Below are 20,178 nucleotides of genomic sequence, written 5' to 3'. Positions count from 1 at the left end.
TTTTAGAAAATGTTTTTAATAATCAGTCTTCTCTAAAATACTCTATTAAGTATTTAACATATGGTGTCTCTCTTTTTTTTTAAAGTCGAATTAATATTTAGTTATGTTCAATTTTCTTCTGGACTAGACCTGTGATTTCGAAGATACAGGGAACTCTGAAATGAGGAAAACTCCTTCCATCAAGGCAAACTGGCTTCTTTACTGCAACTTATACTCTTGGAAAAACCTCCTGAGACCCTGAAGGTAAGTGACTTACCCAAGGTCAGAGACACTGTTGAACCATGACTTCCTGAACCTGAGACCAATCCTTTATCCATTAGAATATGCTGCTTCATTAATATTAATAATACTGACCAACAACATTACAATTTACATTACACTTTACAAAGGACTCTCAAATATATCTCACTGTATCCTTACAAAATGTCTGTGAAAAAGACAAACAATTACTATTATTCTCCTTTTACAGATGAGTAAACTAGAACTCACAGAAGTTGAGGGAGTGAGGAAGCTGAGGTTTTCTAAATTGAAAGGTACTTCCTCCTTTCTTTTTCCTCTTAGAACTGTATGCTTCCCTCAAGGTTCAGCCAATGTATCACCACTTTAGTGAAACTCTTCTTAATTTTTCTATTTGTTAGTGCTCTCTTTCATTGCAAATTATTCTCTTATTATAGCTCTCTGACAGAATGGAAGGTACTTAAAGACAAGCACTGATTCTACTATAATATGGCCATCTTCCATATAAACATATCTAAATATAACAAGGAGTTTTAGGACAAATTTTATCATGCCTAAAGCATGTTTGGAGGGCTTCAAAAAAAAATCACTATAAAACTATTATTCATATTAATTTACTTATTAACAAATACAAATCTTATAATAAATGAAGCAAGAAAACACAAAATTCAATATGAAGTGTTCATCAAGTGAAGTTGTTACCATTAAACTATACTTTCATACTTCCCTATTGGTCTGCAGCCTTAGAATAATGTCATTTAGTAACCCATGAGAGCATGCTACTACTGTTCAGCTGGGCTACATGGTAAAGTTACTCGTTAAAAAAATTAATTAGAAAAATTTATTTAATTGTACTTCCAAAAAAACAGAAGACAAATCACTGACTCAAGGAGAAGGAAATGGGATGGAGGTGATGGCTTAAGAAGGCTTGGAATAGCAGCTATGAAAAATATAATTAAGTTAATCCAAGATTAATTAAAGGATTTATGAAAAGTCAAAGCTGAGGTTGGCATAAATTTGTAGCAGGCCTAATCAATGGTTCTATAATGTCCTCTAAAAGCATTCAGCAGTTTAGAAAATGGCTGCTCTTAATAAGTGTAGGTGTGATTTACTGGTACCTTTAAATGTAAAATTAGAACTATTATTGCCAGTTGAAGAACTGTGCTTCCATGATGAATGAACCTTCTTTTTCTGAGTGAGGGAGAGAGTATTATAATCTACTTTTCCAGGTCAAATTCAAAAGGAAAAAGCATGGCAAGCATCAAAAAAAATTCCAAACAATTCTGGAATCTTATGCTAAATTCATGGAAGTAACAGTGATCTGTAATGGCTAGACTACCTCTCTAGAGGATCTTGGTACCCACCTGAGTCCTTGATCTTAGGCGAGACTCATGTGGATGGTCAGACATGGAGTCCGTTTATTCCAAATTCTCTCAACCTTATATACCCTAATACCCTTACATATCTATAGCACATTGTGCATGCGCTAACTATATACTGCGCATGCAGGACCACATAAACAACTTGCTATATAGTTTGCCTTGCTATAGAGTATCACTCTTCTTCAATCACAACACAGGTTGTCACAGCCCCCTGACTTCTCAGGAAGGCGAGAGCCCTTAGGGAAGAAGGGGAGCCGAACCAGACATAGTCAACAGGGTTCCTTTTAGTGGACTAAAGGGTCTTATTTGTGGCCCTCTACAGTGACCAAGTCATGCTAACTCTTTAACTTAAAAAACAGATACTAAGGAGAGCAAAGCCTTATGCTATCCATATTTCTGCTTCTTGTAGATTTAAATCAATTTAACTTTCATCAAGTAAAGTGAAAACAATTATAGTCTGAAACTTCAGAGAGGCAACTGTGTGTGGGGGGTTGGGGATGCTGTGAAATGATGGAAAGAAGGCTGGACTTTGAAGATCTGTTTCAAGCCTGGCCTCAGAGACTTAAAAGCAGCTGGGTGACCTGTAGTCTTTTAACCTCTCTAAGTACCTGTTCCACCATTTGTAAAATGGGAACAAGAGACCCTTAAGGACCTCCCTCAAATAGGGAGAGAGTGGTTTGTGATTGTAAAGGACCCTGCAGATGTGAGCTATTGCCTCTAAGTCAAGAGGATGCTGAATGCTCTTGAGATGAAGAGGATCTTACCTATCAGACAGTGGACTCGGTACAGATCAGATTTTTGAAGCAGATTCCGCAGCTTTGCCTGAGTTTCAGTTAGTTCAGCACAGTTCCCATTTGCACTGGGCTTCTGCTGAAGCACTTTCTCTAGATAGAGGATGGCTAAGTGGGTGTGATATTCCTCCTTCTGCAGTAAAGGAATAAATAATGAATACACTACATCACTGCACATAGGAAAATTAAAAAAACAAACTTTGCCACAGGAACCAAAAACAACCCTCTTTTAAATGAAATTACTAACATCAATTAACAAACACTCCCACAGAATTTTACATGGCACTGTATTTTAAGGTTTATAAAGTATTTTCCCTGCCCTATGAAGAATAAGACAAAAGGCCAACATGTGACTTCAAAGCTACCCTAGAAATTCAAAGCTGTTCTAGAAACCACAACTTTTTAAAAAAATGAATTAGAAATCTTAGGGAAAGAAATCTGCTTCCTGCAATGGAATATTTTAAATAGGAATTTACTTAAGACTCTGTAGAAGGAAGGTAGCAAGATTTAAATAAAATCATTATAGAGATTGTTTTGGAAAAACAAGAAAACCAAATTATCCAAACTGACAATCTTCTTTAATCCTTTCAAGGGAGAAACAAGAGGAAGATAGGGAAGGAGGAAAAAGCTGAATGTGGGAATGAGGGCAGAGGAGAGGAGGAGGAGACCATTACAACATAGAGCTCAAGGTCTTCTCCTCCCAAGACCTCTTGAAATCATCTAGACAGTCCAAGTATTTATTGAGTACTCATATGGTATATAATACAATTTTACTCAATGTGCTCTGTAAAAAATTCTATCATCTAACTCAGCTTCTTCCCACAATAACTACAAAAGTATCGCCTATACTTTTTTCATGGCATCTTGGACTTGGAAGGGATATCTGAGGTCATCCAATCTAAGCTCTTACTCAGTGCATCAATAGCTTTGTAGAAAGAAGACTAAGAATTTCTGAAGCACTTACTTGTACTTTCCTATCCACAACTAGATGTTCCAGGTACTTAATAATGGAATTAGGGTATCTTTTAAGGCAGTTGATGATGTCATCTGGGTTAAAGATATCTTTCTGCTGTTCTTCTAAAGGTCTCTTGGTAAAAATCTGAACTCCAACCTGAAAAAAGGTGACATTTTAGATATTAGGCTTTTCCAAGTCACCTTATTTTTTTCCTGTTGTAGTTACTGTACATTTCATACTTCAGTTAAGGAATTATTAATAATGCTGAATAATACAAAGCATGCAAGCACAAAGCAATGTGACATTCATACTAGCAAAGATTTAACAAAATGAGATCATAGTAAGATACTGACATCAAAATAAATGTTAAAATTTTTTTATTAAAATGATATGAAAAGACACAGCTAGGAAAAGAAGGGGACAAGCATATGCATGTTTATACATAAACACACACATCACCAGACATGTGCCAGACACTGTGCTAATCACTTTTTACAAATAACATCGCATTTGATCTTCACAGCAACTTGGGAGGTAGGTGCTATCATCTCCATTTTATAGTTGAGGAAACTGAGGCAGACACTTGCCTGGGGTCACATAGCTAATTAAGTGCCTGAGGCCAAATTTGAATTCTGGATTTCTTCTGGTCCAGTGCTCTAGCCTCTGCCTCATTACACAGTAAAGGCTGAACAGAGAAAATAAAGTGTTTACTTTTTTGGCAATATGAGGTATAGCAACTTGGATCAATCTACAACTCACTTAAGAAAAATAATATCTTCTTGCTGAAGAACAACTGAAAGATCATTATGAAAAAAAACCAAACCTGACCTGGTAGAATATTACTGTGCTATAAGAAATGTTGAGCAAGTTAATTTTAGAAAAATAAGGAAAGAACAACTTGCATGAAATAATGAAGAGTGAAATGTTGTATACAGTAACAGAAATATTAATAACTGTGAATGACTAATTTATTCTGAGTGTTACAAATACTCAAATCAACTACAAAGGACCTATGAAGATATATCCATCTCCAAAGATCTAATAGAACTATACATAGTATAATTTTATATACATGCAAATACACACATATATATATCACATGTGAGCATATATATATATGCATACACACACACACACACATACACACACACACTCTCACATCCCTATCTATGCCAAATGGTGTCCTATGATGAGGGGAGAAGGGAGACAACTTGGAACTTAAAATGTAACAAAAAAATTAAATTAAAAAAATGACCATTAACTAGTTGATTCAATAGAGTTAAATGCATACAGATTGTCCAAATAAATCTGTGAATTTTGTAAAGTGGCAAATGCTTAAATACGATGGTTGCCGCTTGCCACCTTACAAGTTCCTATCAGCTGATGTGTACTCAAAAAACTGAAAAGTTATTTCAAGGGAAATTTAATGATAAAGTTAATATGTAGGAAAGGAAGAGATGGCAAAATAATAACAAAATGAAAAATTTCATAGAAATGATTTTTGAATCATTCATTATTTTAGACATTTTTAATACTACTTCCTTCCTCTGCTAGATAATCTCTAAAAAGATATAGAACTGTTATTTGTCTTTACAATATTTATAAGTGTTTTCAATATAACAGGTTTAGGAAAGATAACAAAATAAGCTCTTGTGAGAAAATAATATGGTCAAATTCAAGAAAATATTCCAAGAAATGTGTAGATATTGTCAAAAGCAAAATCTATTTTCTGGGGAAAGAACTTATTTACTGTACAAGTGCTCTTCAGACTTCCTCACCCATTGACTAAACCTCTTTAGTACCACAGGATCAACATTTTTATTTTTGCAGAGGCAATCAATATTAAGTAACTTCCCCAGGATCACACAGCTAGAAAGTGTCTGAAGCCAGATTTGAACTCAGGTCCTCCTGACTTCAGGGCTGGGGCTCTACCCACTGTGCCACCCAACTGCCCCCAAGATCAACATTTTAACAACAAAGCATGATGTCCGTTTCCAGTGCTATCACTAACCAATAGCAACTTCCATGTCCTCTCTGAAAACAGCTTTAAGGTGAATAGAGGCAGTACTATTAAGATATGTGGCACAACTATTGCACATTCTTCACCAAACCACCCAAGGGTACTTAAATCCAAGATGACTTGTTCAAGATAAAAAAAACTAGTTTTAGCCACAGGTGCCCCACTGGACTGCAAACTCTATCCCCATAGTTGTAGGTGAACTCAGACAGTTCAGTGCTTTTCATAGAGGGACAGATTTTTCTCCCACTTCTTTTAATCTGCATCTGTTCTGCTTTTAGACTCCTTGCCACAAGTGTCTCCACAGTCCAATCTATCCTCTAGCCCTTTTTTGGGGGAAGAAGGGGGCGCAAAGCAAAAATTCCAGTTAAGCGACTTGCCCAGGGTCACACAGTTAGGAAGTGTTAAGTGTCTGAGGTTGAATTTTAATTCAGGTCTTCCTTACTCCACAGTCAGTGCTCTATCTACTGTAACATCTAGCTAACCCCATCATCTATGCTTTTTAACTGTAAGAATAATTTTCCTAAAGTATAGGCCTCACCACTCCAGCAGGTCATGCAATGTCCTTTATAAACTAGCCCTTGTTTACTTTTTCCATCTCCTTACACTTTACTCTCTGCCATAAACTCCTAGAATCCTAGACTTTCATGACTGCTCTCATCACAGCTTCTATAGGAGGCTCTCTCCATCCTCTTTGCTACTCGTGTCTCCCCTCTGAGATTGTCCTCTCTCTTCATGTACACTTATTCACATGTCTCTTCCATTAGAACGTGAACTCCTCTTTATGAGGCAGGAGAGTGGGTTAGTTTTTCTTTGTAACTCCAGAACTTCACACAATGCTTAGTACCCACAAGGTCTTAATAAATGCTGACTAACTAACTTGCTGACTGTTGAGTACTTTGTGCTATGTGGATGCACCAACTCCACTCTTTCCTAACGCCACCCCTATCCCTACCTCCTGGCATGACCACAACTTTACTTCTGCCTTCTTTTCTCTCCTATCCCAAGATGCAACAGCTTCTTTTCCCCCCACTTTAGTTTATAGCTTCTGCTTTCTTACCCAAGGGGGACCAAACCGTAGGCTTTAATCAGAAGGACTTAGCAATGGAAATAGGAATGGCAGGCAACATGGACAATGGATTATCATATGGGAGTGTACTTAGTTGGTAGGACTGAGACAGTTCTGCATTTCCAGCTTCTATTTAACTCCCTCCGCCAGGAAGCCAAACAATGGAACACTACCATTTATTCTAACTTTGCTTTAGCCCACAGAAAAGGAAATGATAGACTTTAATCTCTTAAAATGAAGTTTCAAGAAAGCTACAAAATATGACCTGGCAAGAAATGACTTGCCTCAAGAGAGGCAAAAAATCTGCAGCAGTAGTTCTAAAATATGGTACTTACCTAAATATTCAAGTTAAAATGGGTGTTATGATGGAAAAGTGTTAAGGGGAATAGATTAAAAAAAAGTAAAATACAAGTCAGAAAGTAGCTCAAAATTTTTTTCTCTAAAAATAACTTCCCCCCCCCCCCCAATCAAAGAAAGAAGACATCTGTGAAGCACGAACCTCCTCACTTTTCTGTAATACCCACTCAGCATATTTCCACACTAGTTCTTGGTCTAAGCAGTAGGTTAGGAAATCAACAATATATTCATAAAGGTCTGCACGAGTAGAGTCATGAATTTCTCCATTCACAATGTTCACCCATAACTGCAAAAAAAGGAAAAGAAATAGGTTAATTAACTATATATCCCCTAGAATTAGCTTAAATAAGTTTGAGACACTTGGTCTTTTTTCTTTTTGATTTATATGACATTGCTGTCATTTCCCCAGCAATTCCTGCTCTCCCTAATAGAACCAAAGTAACAAAGAAGTACAATTAAATAAAACAAAGAAACTTATGTTATATTCTGTACCCCAGGTCCACCACTGCACTACAGAAAGCAGAGATTACTTATTCTCTTTACCTTAACATTACTTTATGAAGAGTTTGTGGGGGAAAAAAACAAAGCAGAACAATGTCAAGTGGCTGATAACTCCTCTCAAATGAGTCACTTCCCAAGAACGCACAGTTATGACTAGAATCACTAGAAGTATATGACTTAAGAGATATTCACTACCTTCATTACTTTTTGCTGAAGCAATGCTACCACATATTGAACTAAGTAATAGTTTTATTTTATATTTCAATCTAATTATTAGTCTATTATTATGTTATTAGTCTAATTATTATGAAATTTGTGTAGATATGTGAGAATAAGAAGAAAGTTTTTGGAAACACTTTCTTAGGAATGGTCTTTCTAGCAAAAAAAAAAAAGAGAGAAATAATTATTAATAACTAATGATGTGGGAAGATTCAGATTTCCCCTTTTTTCTATTCTCATTTCAAAATCTCAGTTTCTGAAGGTTGACCTAATCTTCTCCTCTATCTGACCCCATCCAACTTTACAAAGAATCTCTAATCTAAGATGAATTCTATTCAATCAAGCCTGGGTAGATTTTGTCTAAATTGCCCAAGGCTGGAAGTGGACTGGATACAGGGATAGTCCCACTCACTCTGGAGCTGACATGATGTCACTCATAGCTCCTCATGGAAGTAAGTTCACTTCTTTTTATAAAGTCCACCCTCATTAATCGTTAACCAATAAGAGTTGGATTGCCATCCTCAGGATTATTCTTCTTCCAAAAAGGCAAATAAGCCATTAATCTGCCATAGTTGTCTTTGGTCTAAGAGAGAGAGAGGCCAGTGACTATCCTTTTTACAATGCTGACATTATTAACAAAATAATTAAATTATCCCAAAATTATGTCTCTTGAACCTTTTAAAACATCACAAAAACAAAAACTGCATCTTTGTTGGTTTTAGAAAAGTGTTATAAATTAAGTTAACATGACTAATCAGTCTAGTGTGATTTAAAAAATACATATGAGAAATGCAGTAAGTGCATTGCCACTCTCAAGAGGCTAAACAAACCTGTACTGCAGCAGCATCCTGACCATTATAATGATAAAGGAGTCCAAGTGCAAAATATCTGAAAGGAAAAATAAAAGTGGTCAGCACAGTGTCTTCTCCATCTTACTTATGGAGAACTGGTCTCTCTGTCTCTCTCTTTCTCATACACACACAGCTTATGTAGACAGATGAGTTTTGGTTTTCTATGAAAAATGTATATATACATATATCCCAGAATAGCCAACGTGAAAGGGGAAGAAAGATTAAACATCATATGGTTCAAATCTGAGGTGTTGAAAAATAAAAACTCAACCCTGATGAAATTTTTATCTTAAACACAAAATCTTTTTCAGCATAAAATGTGTTACTGCTGGCCCTGAAGTGCAGTGTTTTCAAATAATTTTAGAAATACATACATCTATATGTCACTCACCACTTCATAAACAGTCTCTCTTCTCTACAACTTCTAGTTGTAACTAGCCATGACACAAGAGGCAACGTAGCATAATGGAAAGAAAAATCAGGGAGACTTGAATTTAAGTCCCACCTCATATACATCTTGGTTGTATGACCCTGGACAAGAGCAAAAGGATCAGAAACCTGGGTTCTAGTCCCAGCTGTGCCAGCTAGATAGCTTTGGCCAATTTGCTAAATTTCTGTAAGCCTTAGTTTCTTCATCTCTAATGGAAGCCTAAGGTTCTTTCCAAATTTAAAAGATTGCATAAGCCTACAATAGACAGGTAAAGCATTTATTAACTACTTACTGTGTGTGCCACAACATATGCTTGAATAACATTATGATGTCCATCATTCTGACTAAAGATTTCAAGCATTTCTTTAAAATATTAATGATGAGCATGGGACTCAGTAATGTATTAGGCATCTTTTTGAACAGAATTAGGTACCGTCTCTTATAGAAGGTCGAAACTCTGGAGAAGTATACTTGAACCAAAGATACTTACAACAAGGTGTTAACTCAGTGGAAGTGATGAGATAATGGTTCCCTAGTTCACATATATCTAGTATGATATAATGATATAATCACTTTAGTTTGATATAATGAAAAATCACTTTAAAATTGGCTTATACTCAGTATGCTGTAATGATGCAATTGTGATAGGGTACTTACAGGCTGAGAGAACTGGGGACACAGTCAATCAGACTAGGACAGACTGTGAAGGAGTCAGACTGACACAGACTGTGAAAGAGACAATAAAGACTTTAAACTCTATTCCTGACTATCCTCATGGTGACTATCCTGCTGAGACCAAGGCCCGTCCAGAAAGCTAGCCCGGACATACAGTCTCCTACTCAAATATTCAATATTAAATGACCAGGAAAAGGTCCCAATCTTGTGCCATTCTTTTCAAGAAGAAGCCATGATATACCAAAAAAATGTCTGGTTCTTTCCTTGAAGGGAAAAACTCCCTAGGTCTCTTTCAGTAATCTTCTAGGTACTCAGTTCTCTAAAGCACTAAAATGTATTTTCTTAATATAATTATATAGATTCCAGTATTTTCTTAACATAATTATGTTATGTAAGACATCATTAATTTTTAACAGAATGTCAATGAAGCTTCTTTCATCTGTATAAATTTATAGATTTAAAGCATAAAGCCCTCCCAAAGTAAAAGAGAAATGTAAGAATTACTTTATTCAAGGAAAAAGCTATTTAATAGTGACTGATGTTAACAAACTTTAATAGACTGACAATATTGATTATGCTGCCCACAGATCCCCTGATGTTAGAATTAAATCTGAAAACCAAGACCATAGCAATAGAATCTGAGTTGGACTTTGCATGTTTACACATATTTCTGCCATCATCCTGACTTAGAAGAATCATTCACTTAATGTCTATCCCTTGGAAATCTCCAATTTTAAGATTATACCATTCAGGCCTAATTTCCAGACTGGGGGGGAAGGGGTTCTTAATTATTTTTGTATGTGTGATATAAATACATTTGGCATTCTGGGAAGAAGACCATGGACCCGTTTGCCGAAGTTTTTAAAACTACAGAGAATTGAGAAAGGAACTAATAAAACTGAAATACAGTTACCAAAATATAAATTTAAAAAGTTCATGGACCCAGGTTATAAACCAATATTCTAAAACAGTAGCCCTTACCAACTGTATCTTTCAAGAATGTAGGATTTGGGATTCAGTTTTCAATGGAGTGTGGCTAGTACATGCATCACAGCTATCCCATCTTGGAAAGAATGACTCACTTTTTGTGTTTCTCAAGCCATGCCACACTGTCTGTTAAAAGGCAGGAATTCTCTGTGACCAGAAGGTCCAGCAAACTTTCATGATCTGTTTCTGCATACAACTTGAGCAAGGCAGTGTCAATGTCTTCTTTGTAGCCATTTGCCACTTCCGTGCTACGGACCTCATTTAAGTAGCTCATGAGGAATCTTTTGCATTTGGTCATCTTCTCCTGGTCCCCTTGGGTCAGCTGGTTCAGGTCTGCATACTCATGCAGAGGGGGATGAGACCGTGTGAATGAAGAAGTAGTAGGCAACAGGAAGGGATACAGAGATATCAGCTCCCGGACATCAAGCTGGCCGCTTCTGCAATTACAGTGTCAAACTAAATGAAGCAAAAAAGAAAGAAAGAGTACACATAGGCATACACACATTTCTGGTCTTGGGATGTTCTTTTTTAAAAAAAGACCCATTTCTAAGCATAACTTGGCATGAATGACAATTTATTTAGGCTTATTTCTATAAACATACATTCAGAACATAAAACTAATATAAGAAGAAAAAAAGAATGATGAAATATATACTTCCTGAGTAAGGAAGTTGGGAACGTCATAAGAATAAAGGTTTCCCAGAGGGGGGAAAAAAGCCTAAATCAATGTGAAGATGAGCAATTTGTTTCAGCTAGGAGGACACAACACTCTTTTCTTTTTTTTCCCTCAAAAGTATTTTATTTTTCCAAATACATGTAAAAGATAGTTTTCAACATTCATTTTTGTAAGATTTTGAGTTCCCAGTTTTTTTTCTCTCTCCCTCCCAAGACAGCAAGCAGTCTGACATAGGTTATACATGTACAATCATCTTACAAATATTTCTATATTAGTAATGTTATGAAAGAAAAATCAGAACAAAAGAGAAAAACCATGAGAAAGGAAAAGCAAACAAACAAAAAAAAGTAATAATGATACTCTTCAATCCACGTTCATTCTCCATAGTTCTCTCTGTATGCAGATGGCATTTTCCATACCAGGTATATTGGAATGGATACAACAATCTTTAGAATACCTAATCATAATACATGGTCTTCATAAAGTTAGCAGCTTTCAAGGGATATTTACTTCAACCCTTAATCTAATTAAATGAAAACTTCTATAATAGCTAATAGCTAGCATTTTATATGACTTTAAGATTTACAAAGCATTTTATTTATGTTATCTCATTTATTTTACTCTCAAAGTATTTTCTCAAAAAGCTAGAATTTTATTTGAAACAACTTTTTCTTCTTTTTTTTTTTTTTTTTTAAAGAGAGCAAGTAAATGCAAGAGGAGAGTTCCTTATCTTAATTATAAACTACACTTTATATAAAGGGAATTATGAGAATGTGGAACCAGATTATGAAGCAGCATGACTTTTACTTCATATTTTGGTTTATAATTGTTTACTAAATAAAATATAAATTCTTTAACCAGGCATTCAAGGTCCTCTACAATCTGTCTCAAGCTTTTCAACCTTACTATAATTTCCCTTCACACATCAGCAACTCAGACTAACTGTGCATTTAACAGGTGTAAAGGCTTGTATGCCTTTACACCTGTTACTTCAATTCCTAAAATGATGACTCTCTAATTCTTAACTATTAAAATACTTCCTCCTTCTTTTATAGGCAACTTAGATGCTATTTTGTCCCATGAAGCTTATTCTGTGCCTGATTTTTCCAAGAGAAGAGTCATATTTTCCTCCTTAAATTTCTGATACTGTTTTCTTTATTCTTCTAGGCATCTAAACTATAACTTATATATTCTGTTAAATGGGGGACAAGAACTATGCCTTATCTCATGTTAGTATAATCAGGATTTAGGAAAGCACACTGAATATTGTCAGCATTTCATTAATGGCGAATTGAAATTAATCCCTGTCAACATTTTACAAGTAATTTTCTATCTGGTCATGCAATAGTGCAGAATCTCAAGTGGGAATGAGTAAGATTCACTTTTGATGGAGTAGTAGAGAGAGTGCAGGACTCAGAAAGAACTAGGTTTGAATGCTGAATGACACCTACTGGCCATGAGAACATGCACAAGTTACTGAATTTCTCTGAACCTTAAGTATTTTTATCTGAAAAATGGAGATGATGATATTGTAGTACTCACCTCACAGTACCGTGAGGATCAAATATAGAAAGGTTTGAAAACTTTACAATGCTTTCTGTCAGTTATTATTAATTGCAGCAGCAGCCATAACATACATAAGTATTAGAAGGAAAACTATAAACCTCTTCTATAAGCAACTTAACATTTTTAAAAAACATAGTAAATCTTTTCTCTTTGTAAATTGGGAGAAAAGAAAGTATGCAAAGCTGCTGCTATCCCATTTAGCTCAGAGGACAGGCAAAGTGAAAAGTGCCAATCACGAGGAAGTGATGCACAGAGAACAAAAGGGAGCTTCAGAACACTGGAGCTCCTGTTACCAAGAGAAAAGAAAAAAGAAGAAAAGAAGGAAAAAAGCAAGAAAAGAAGGGAAGGAGGAGGGAAGGAAAGAATGTATACCTTTGAAGAGGGATAAATTACAAAGAGGGAGGGTATTTCTAAGAGAATATAACAATTTAAGATAAGCAGTCTTTCCCATTTTTAAAAAAAGGACAGAAGAAGCAGAACAGTAGAGATAGCATAGATGTGGGAATTTGGAAACTCTGATTTGAATCTTGACAATTACTAGGTATGTCACCTAGGGCAATTTAACTTTTCTGTGCCTCAGTTTACGTATCTGTAAAAAAAAGAGGGGACTGGAGCATGATACCTAAGGGCCCTTTCACCTCTAAAACTATGATTCCATGATTCTATAAAATCAGCAGAGAAAACAATTTCACATCCTTCTAGATGGCCTGTTGTGGGACTTATATTTAACCAACTAACTTCTTGTTCAATTTTCTATAGAAATAATAAAAGTAACATTAAGAGAGAATGCTCTGGATTTGGAAAACAGCTTCAAGTTACATTTTCTTTTCCTTTGTATTTCATTAAGCCTCTTTCCGCACCTGTGAAATAGGATTAATTATACTAATATGAGAATAATGATCATTCTATTAATATTCGGAGGTTCATTTTGAGGCATGAATTTGGCTAAAAATAAAGTGCCCAATAAGTGTAAGTACACAGATTCATAGATTTAGAGCTAGAAGGGATCTTAGATTCATTTTAAAGTTGAGGAAAATTAGACATAGAAAGGTTAAGTGACAACATAGGTAATTAAATAATAGTCAGGATTAGAACTCAGGATTATAACACAGGACTTCTGATTCCAAATCCAGAACATTCTCCTCTTCAAAGTCAGTGTCTTCCCTTTCATCTATTATTAACTTTCATCTATTATTAAGAGTTATGAAAGTCATCCTTTTGATTTTTTTTTCAACAGGTTAAACAACCTCAAAACCTTTAAAAGAGCTTTCCTTTCACAGAAATTGCCAAAGCTTGGTCCTCTGATTTCACTCCAATTAAAAGCATCAAATAGCTGGAGAGTGAGATTTGTCAAGAGATCAGCATTAATTCAGAAGCAATAACTAACATTTCTGCTTGATATACAAGATACAATGGTATTATTAAAGCCAAAACTAGCATAAGGGTCAGCAGCTTTCTACCTGAAGAAGCTATACCTCAATAGGGGAGGGCATGCTGTCCCCTCTGGCACTTCTGGGCCTTGTAGTCCTTTACAAATCATGTTATATAGTCTCCTGGATCTTACCTAGCTGGACTGCTTGTTCTAAATGCTAGGCTTGGGAATCCATGTCACATATGCCTAGTGATAGCATGTGCCCCAGCAGAGGCTTCAGGATTTCAATCTTCTCAACTGAATTTGCCCTAGGGGGTAGAATTCCTATTTATAATTTTGGTTATTATTCACCCTAAAGCGTTGTATTTTAGAAAGATCTTTTGATCCTGAAGAGCATAACCTACTTTTTTTTTTTTTTTTTTCAGGAGGATCAAGGTGATGACAGCTTTAACACCAACATTCCAATTTACCTGAAGAGTTCTTTAGCTTCTAGGAACTGAAGCTGTGCAAACTGTATAAACCCCGCCTGCTGCAGGATTCTTCTGTACATTACCTGCAAGGAAAGAGACGACTTGCATTTCTAAAAGACAACAAATCATCACTTCTTTAATACCTTAAAAGATTCAGGATTTTATCAGAGAGAAATTCTCTCTATCAATATACATTGGAAATTCTTCCATCCTTTGGTAGATTATCTTATGAGTTACTATGGTTAAAAAATAAATCAATAAAATCATCCCAATGGCCAATCTTTGGGAGATAAGCCTCTCCAAAATTAGACAGGATAATCTTCAAATGACAAATAACATGGCCTGTTTCCAGGATCATATTCTAAGTTTTTCTTGGATGGTAAGGCCTGCTGGAATTTATGCTCTACTGCCAACACTGCAGTCAAAGATCCAAAGCTATTTGCCACAATGTGAAGAGGATTTGGACTTCAGTGAATTTTGGCTAAGATCATAACTATGATAATCTCTCAAAATCTCTTTTAGTTTCTCCTTCTAATCCATGCAGATTAATTATCCTTAAAGGATCATTTTTATCACATCATTTCCTCATTTGAGAGCCTATAACAGCTTCTTATTGATTATCATATCAAGATTTCACTCTTCAGTTTGATATTTAAGTACATTTCCCAACAACATTCACACTGTTATCTGTCTAAACTTCTCTCCTAGTACTAACAACCCAATCTCCTCATCATCTCCACATGTGCCATGCTCATGCCATGCCAGATCCAAGTTTTATAATTTCTTTGAAGGCCCATCTCAAGGCCCTTTCTTCAAGTGCCCAAAGGAACCAGGTTACATAGCTTCTATCCAGTCATCTTGCTCTTAATTCTCTGAATTATTTTTATGAATACATATTTTAACAGAATATCTTGAATCTGTGTATATGCTACCTTGAATTATTCTGTTTCTCATATATACATATATATAATATACATGTGTGTGTGTATATATATATATATGTATGTGTGTATACATACACACACAAAACGCATGTAATCATATTTAACATGTATTTTTTCTTCCTTCCTTCCTTTTGTCTCCCATCTTAGGCATCTCCTTGTCCTTTTTCCCCTCCTATTCCCAGGAACCCTCTAGATTTAGTACAAACATCTCAGCAACTTTAACACACTGAATCTCACAGCTCAAGGAAATCACTAGCCTAAGTCTTCCCACTTTCAAGGGAATATAGGCATGAGCCAGTTACTACCTGTAGCTTAATAATTAACTTTAATACAATTATATCATTTGGCTTGAATACAGCTCCAGAGGCTAAGCACCTTAAACTAAGCTTAAAGATAATTATATAACTGCTAGGAAAAATAGAAATTGAAGCTGGTTTATTTCCATACTGTTGGTTTATTTCTGACATTAGATACATTATTTTTTTCCCCAATAAACTAGCATTTTAGCATTTATTTTCTCTCTCTCCTACTTCTCCTTCTCCATCTTTCTATCTCTAATACAGAATTAAAAAGTAAAACAAAACTCTTATGACAAATGTAGAGAAGCAAAACAAATTCCTACCCTGGTCATATTCAGAAATCTGTGTGTTACTCAAGTTTCAGTATTTCAGAGACTCAAAAATTTAAAAGTTGGGAAGGAATCTTAGTGGAGGAGGGTTAACCTCCTGATTTTACAGAAATGAAAAACAAAGCCCAGAAACTTGCCTAAAATCACCTGATTAGTAGTAAGCATATTTAAATCCAGGTCTTCTGACTGAAAAGTCAGTATTCTTTCCACTATGCTAGTATATTCTTTTCTATAACAAAGGATCATAACCATCAAAGAAGGCTTTCCATTGAAGGAATTTTAGAGATCAACTAGAACACCCTTTATCTTGCTATATGAGAAAAGTAAGATTCATGTTCTTGGAAGAGGTGGGCATTAGTCTCATAATGTAACATTCCTTTCAGATCTAAAACAATGAATCTAACATTGAAAAGTAAAATTTTATAGTAAAAGAGAAAAAATTATAATCTGAAGATTTTGGATTCTATTTATAATATCCTCAATTCATTTAATTGTCTTTACTATTCTTTCAAGGCCTTTTGTAGGAGAATACATGTGCATGTTTGTATCAGGTTGTCCCAAAATTTTTAGTGAATTTTTAACTTTTACTAAAACTTTTGGAATATTGCATTTGGGTGTATATATGAGACATTAAATTGATATTTTTGCTTTATTCTATTTCATTTGAAGAGAAAAGATATTCTTTTCCAACCCAAAAAAAGGTGTCAGAATAAATTGAGAGAAAATTTTTAAAGTATTTTTTCAACTAGACATTAAGAATCAAAGATGGTACAGTTTTACAAAGGTGATTTCAGTCAATAACCACAAGATGGCAGCAAAGGATAAGAAATAAGTTAAGGGTAGCTGTCACTTTAGACAATAGGTTTGAGTTAGATATAAAAAGAAATCAGAAACAAAAAGCCATCCTGAGTTTTCTCCTCTTCCCTCTTTTGCTGCAAGCTCAGAAAAGGAATTGGCTCCTTTGCCTGCCAAAGCTGGTGCTTGTAATCAGTTCCATACCTCTTTTGGAAACTTTACACATATTCACTGATCATTACTACTTTGTGATATCCAATTTAAGAAACATTCAGTGATAATGTACAAATAAATTACAAACTTAAACATGCCTTGTCCTTGAGGCATTTTTTTTTTGTAATTAGATAAATTTGGCTATAAGAGAAAAGTTATTTAGGGAAAGTTTTAAAAATTACCCTTGGGTTAAGTTTAAGAGCCAATATTCCAGCAAAAAGATAGAGTGATCAGTGCAAATGATGATCAGTTAGATAGCCCATAAGAACATAAAAACTGCCATCTCTAGCCTAAATAAAAACGATTATCTTATTGCAAATAAAACTTTCTTGAAGCTGCAATGGATTGAGCTTGGTACATCAAATCCTATTATAAAAACAAGAACTAAGTAAAAAAAATGGTCAGAAGATAATTATAGTGAGCTAGTTATGGTACAATGAAAACACTGGCTAGGACAATAAGTTTTAATCTTACATAGAAGTTTTTCAGGCAAAATATGTTTGAAGACCCTTGTTTCCCAATAAGTTAGCTCAGACTGGCGAGTCATTTAATCCCAGTCAAGATGTTAAATGACAGTTAAAGTGTTAGAAGATAAAGGCTAGAGGTCTGATCCTTTCTAAAAGTGTTTGCATTTTTAAAAAAAGACCGTTTAGAGAGAAAAAACAACCCATAAAGCCAATCTAAGGCACAGCTATATAGCTGATATAGCAATTTTTTGGGTTTTGTAGTTGTGGTTTTTACAAATTGAAGATTTATAGTGAGCACATCAATCCACACCATTTTTCCAAAAATATGAAGTCACATCCTATGTCTGTTACATTTTGGTAACTTTTACAATGTTTCAAACTTTTTCATTCTTATTTTACCCGTTATGGTGATCTGTAATAAGTAATCTTTGATACTATTATAATTGGTTTTTTTTTTTTGAGGGGGGGGTGAAGAGTATGAATTTAATTGGTAATGTTGTGTGCTCTGATTATTCTACTGATATGCCATCATCCCTGCCTCTCCTTCAGTCTTCCTATTCCCTGAGATATAACAATATTGAAATTAGGCCAATTAATGCAATTATCAAAAGTTCAGGAATCCCAAATTCAGAAATCTCTAATCTAAACTAAAGGGTTCTTCTGCACGGTCTAAAACCTTGCAAATTTCCATCAAAATCAATCAATCTTGCAATCACAATTGTTAAAAGAGGTTGGGAGGAAGGGAAAGAGATAGCAAAACTTGTGGCCATTTTCTATCACCCCATACATAAACATTAAATACTGCAAATGAAAAGCATAACAGAATTATGCTATTAACATTAATATTAAAGTAAGGAAACAGACCACATCATTACAGATACTATATGCAGGCACAAGCTAAATGAAGCTCACCTATTATATGACCGTTTCTTTATTAAATTATTCTTCTCTATTTTGGAGACAAAATTGTATGATCATTAATCTATGATTATGGATTGAGCTTAGTACAATTGAATTCAGGTCTTCTGAATCCTGAAGTTTAATATAATAATATTTTATTTTATAACTTTGTGTTATGCTTAATCAAGAATAGATACTACACTTTCCCCCTAACATGCCGAGTCTTTCCTTCTGTTTTGGCTCCTTTGAGTTCTAAATAACCCTCTAAACCTCAACTAAACATTCTGAAACCATGGTTTCATGTTCCAATTTCTTGCTGTACCACCCCTACTTCTGTTAATGAACAAAACAAAGGTGAATGAAAGCTGATGAGAAAGAAAGGGGGAAAATGGACAGGAGTGGACACCCATGTATCATCCTCCTTGACCCACTCCTATTTCTCTCTGGCCTACCATTCTTTCCTCTTCTCAATCTTCCTGCCATTAAGAAAAGAAAGGAAGTTCTTACTCAAGAGTTTTTGAGCTTGAAAGAACCTTGGTTCTCTTCCCCCTAGCCCCCAATTTGGTAGATGAAGCACAAAGAGGTGATTTATAACAAAATTGTGCTACTAAGTATTCCCAAAGTTCATTAAAGTTTTTCCTAAGATTTGCTTGAGATACACTGTTATTTTTAAATCACAAATTGACACTTTATAAGTAAAATAACTTTACCCATCTTGAGGGTGCATTCCATTAGTGTGTCAACATTCCTAACGGCACATTAGCATTAACAGTCACCCTCCTTTTAAGTATTGTTACAAATATCTCATAAAGAAATGCACAAATGACTAAAGGAAACTTATGTTATAATCTATTTCTATTTTCTTTTTATTTTTTCTACTTCATACATTTACATATATGTACACACACATTAATCTAGTATTTTGTTGCTAGCACTGTTTTGCTTTTCCCTAATGCACCACTATAATATTTTATATATTTTACATAAATCTATAGATGTACACACCATCTTTCCTGATAAAACTTTTTGAGGACACTAATATCACTTTTGTCTGTATAATCCCAACCCCTAGCACAGTGCCTGAAATATAATAAACACTTAATGAATACTTATTGATTGCTATTAAGTGTTACAATTGTATAGATTTGTATTTTATCCCTCTTCAGTAAATTCCATGACGGAATTTACTGTCTTCTATCATCTTTATGCTCTGACAAAGCAGACACTTTAATGAATGTTGGTTCAACTGAATTGATCCCAGAAAACCTTTTCTTTCTACCCAATGTAGTCTTTTACTATTCTGATTAAAATGTTCACTCACAAATTTAAGTTCAACTTGGATATCACATGCAAAAAGTATAATAGTTTAAGGTATCAGATCAAATCACTAGTGTTATTAAAAATCTTGAAACAGAGCTATAACTAGGAATTTTTACACTTGAGTCACAATAATCACTTTTTTTTTGGGGGGTGGGGGGGTGGGAGGGGGTGGAGTGAAATATGGAAAGAAATCTCAAGCCACTGGCATAAAGATTTGGAGAGGAGCTCCATCCTTAGGGATCTAATGTCTTCTAACACAATGCAGCAAACTTATGAGACATACAATTTATGCAAGATATTAGACTAGTCTCAGGGGATAAAAATATAAAACAAAATCACTTCTTCAAGGAGCTCCA

General features: G+C 34.9%; 1 protein-coding gene across 5 annotated transcripts in view; it reads right to left on the bottom strand.

Annotated features, from left to right (window-relative positions):
• TGFBRAP1 (transforming growth factor beta receptor associated protein 1) overlaps nt 1-20,178 on the bottom strand; it is a 60,327-nt gene that overhangs the window by 11,232 nt on the left and 28,917 nt on the right. For all 5 annotated transcript variants that reach the window (XR_004232865.1, XM_031958797.1, XM_031958800.1 and 2 more), the window contains 6 exons: nt 14,556-14,638; nt 10,567-10,908; nt 8,359-8,416; nt 6,951-7,094; nt 3,375-3,521; nt 2,384-2,543 (listed from right to left, as the gene is read on the bottom strand). Coding sequence is in view for 4 of the 5 variants with exons in the window: in XM_031958797.1 (XP_031814657.1) it covers nt 2,384-2,543; nt 3,375-3,521; nt 6,951-7,094; nt 8,359-8,416; nt 10,567-10,908; nt 14,556-14,638 (934 nt within the window). In the remaining variant the exon portion in view is untranslated. The remainder of the gene's footprint in view (nt 1-2,383; nt 2,544-3,374; nt 3,522-6,950; nt 7,095-8,358; nt 8,417-10,566; nt 10,909-14,555; nt 14,639-20,178) is intronic.

This window comes from Sarcophilus harrisii, chromosome 3 (genome assembly GCF_902635505.1).
Source record: "Sarcophilus harrisii chromosome 3, mSarHar1.11, whole genome shotgun sequence".
Lineage (NCBI taxonomy): Eukaryota > Metazoa > Chordata > Mammalia > Dasyuromorphia > Dasyuridae > Sarcophilus > Sarcophilus harrisii.
Note: the sequence above shows the minus strand (reverse complement) of the source record. Positions and strands in the feature narration are given on the sequence as shown.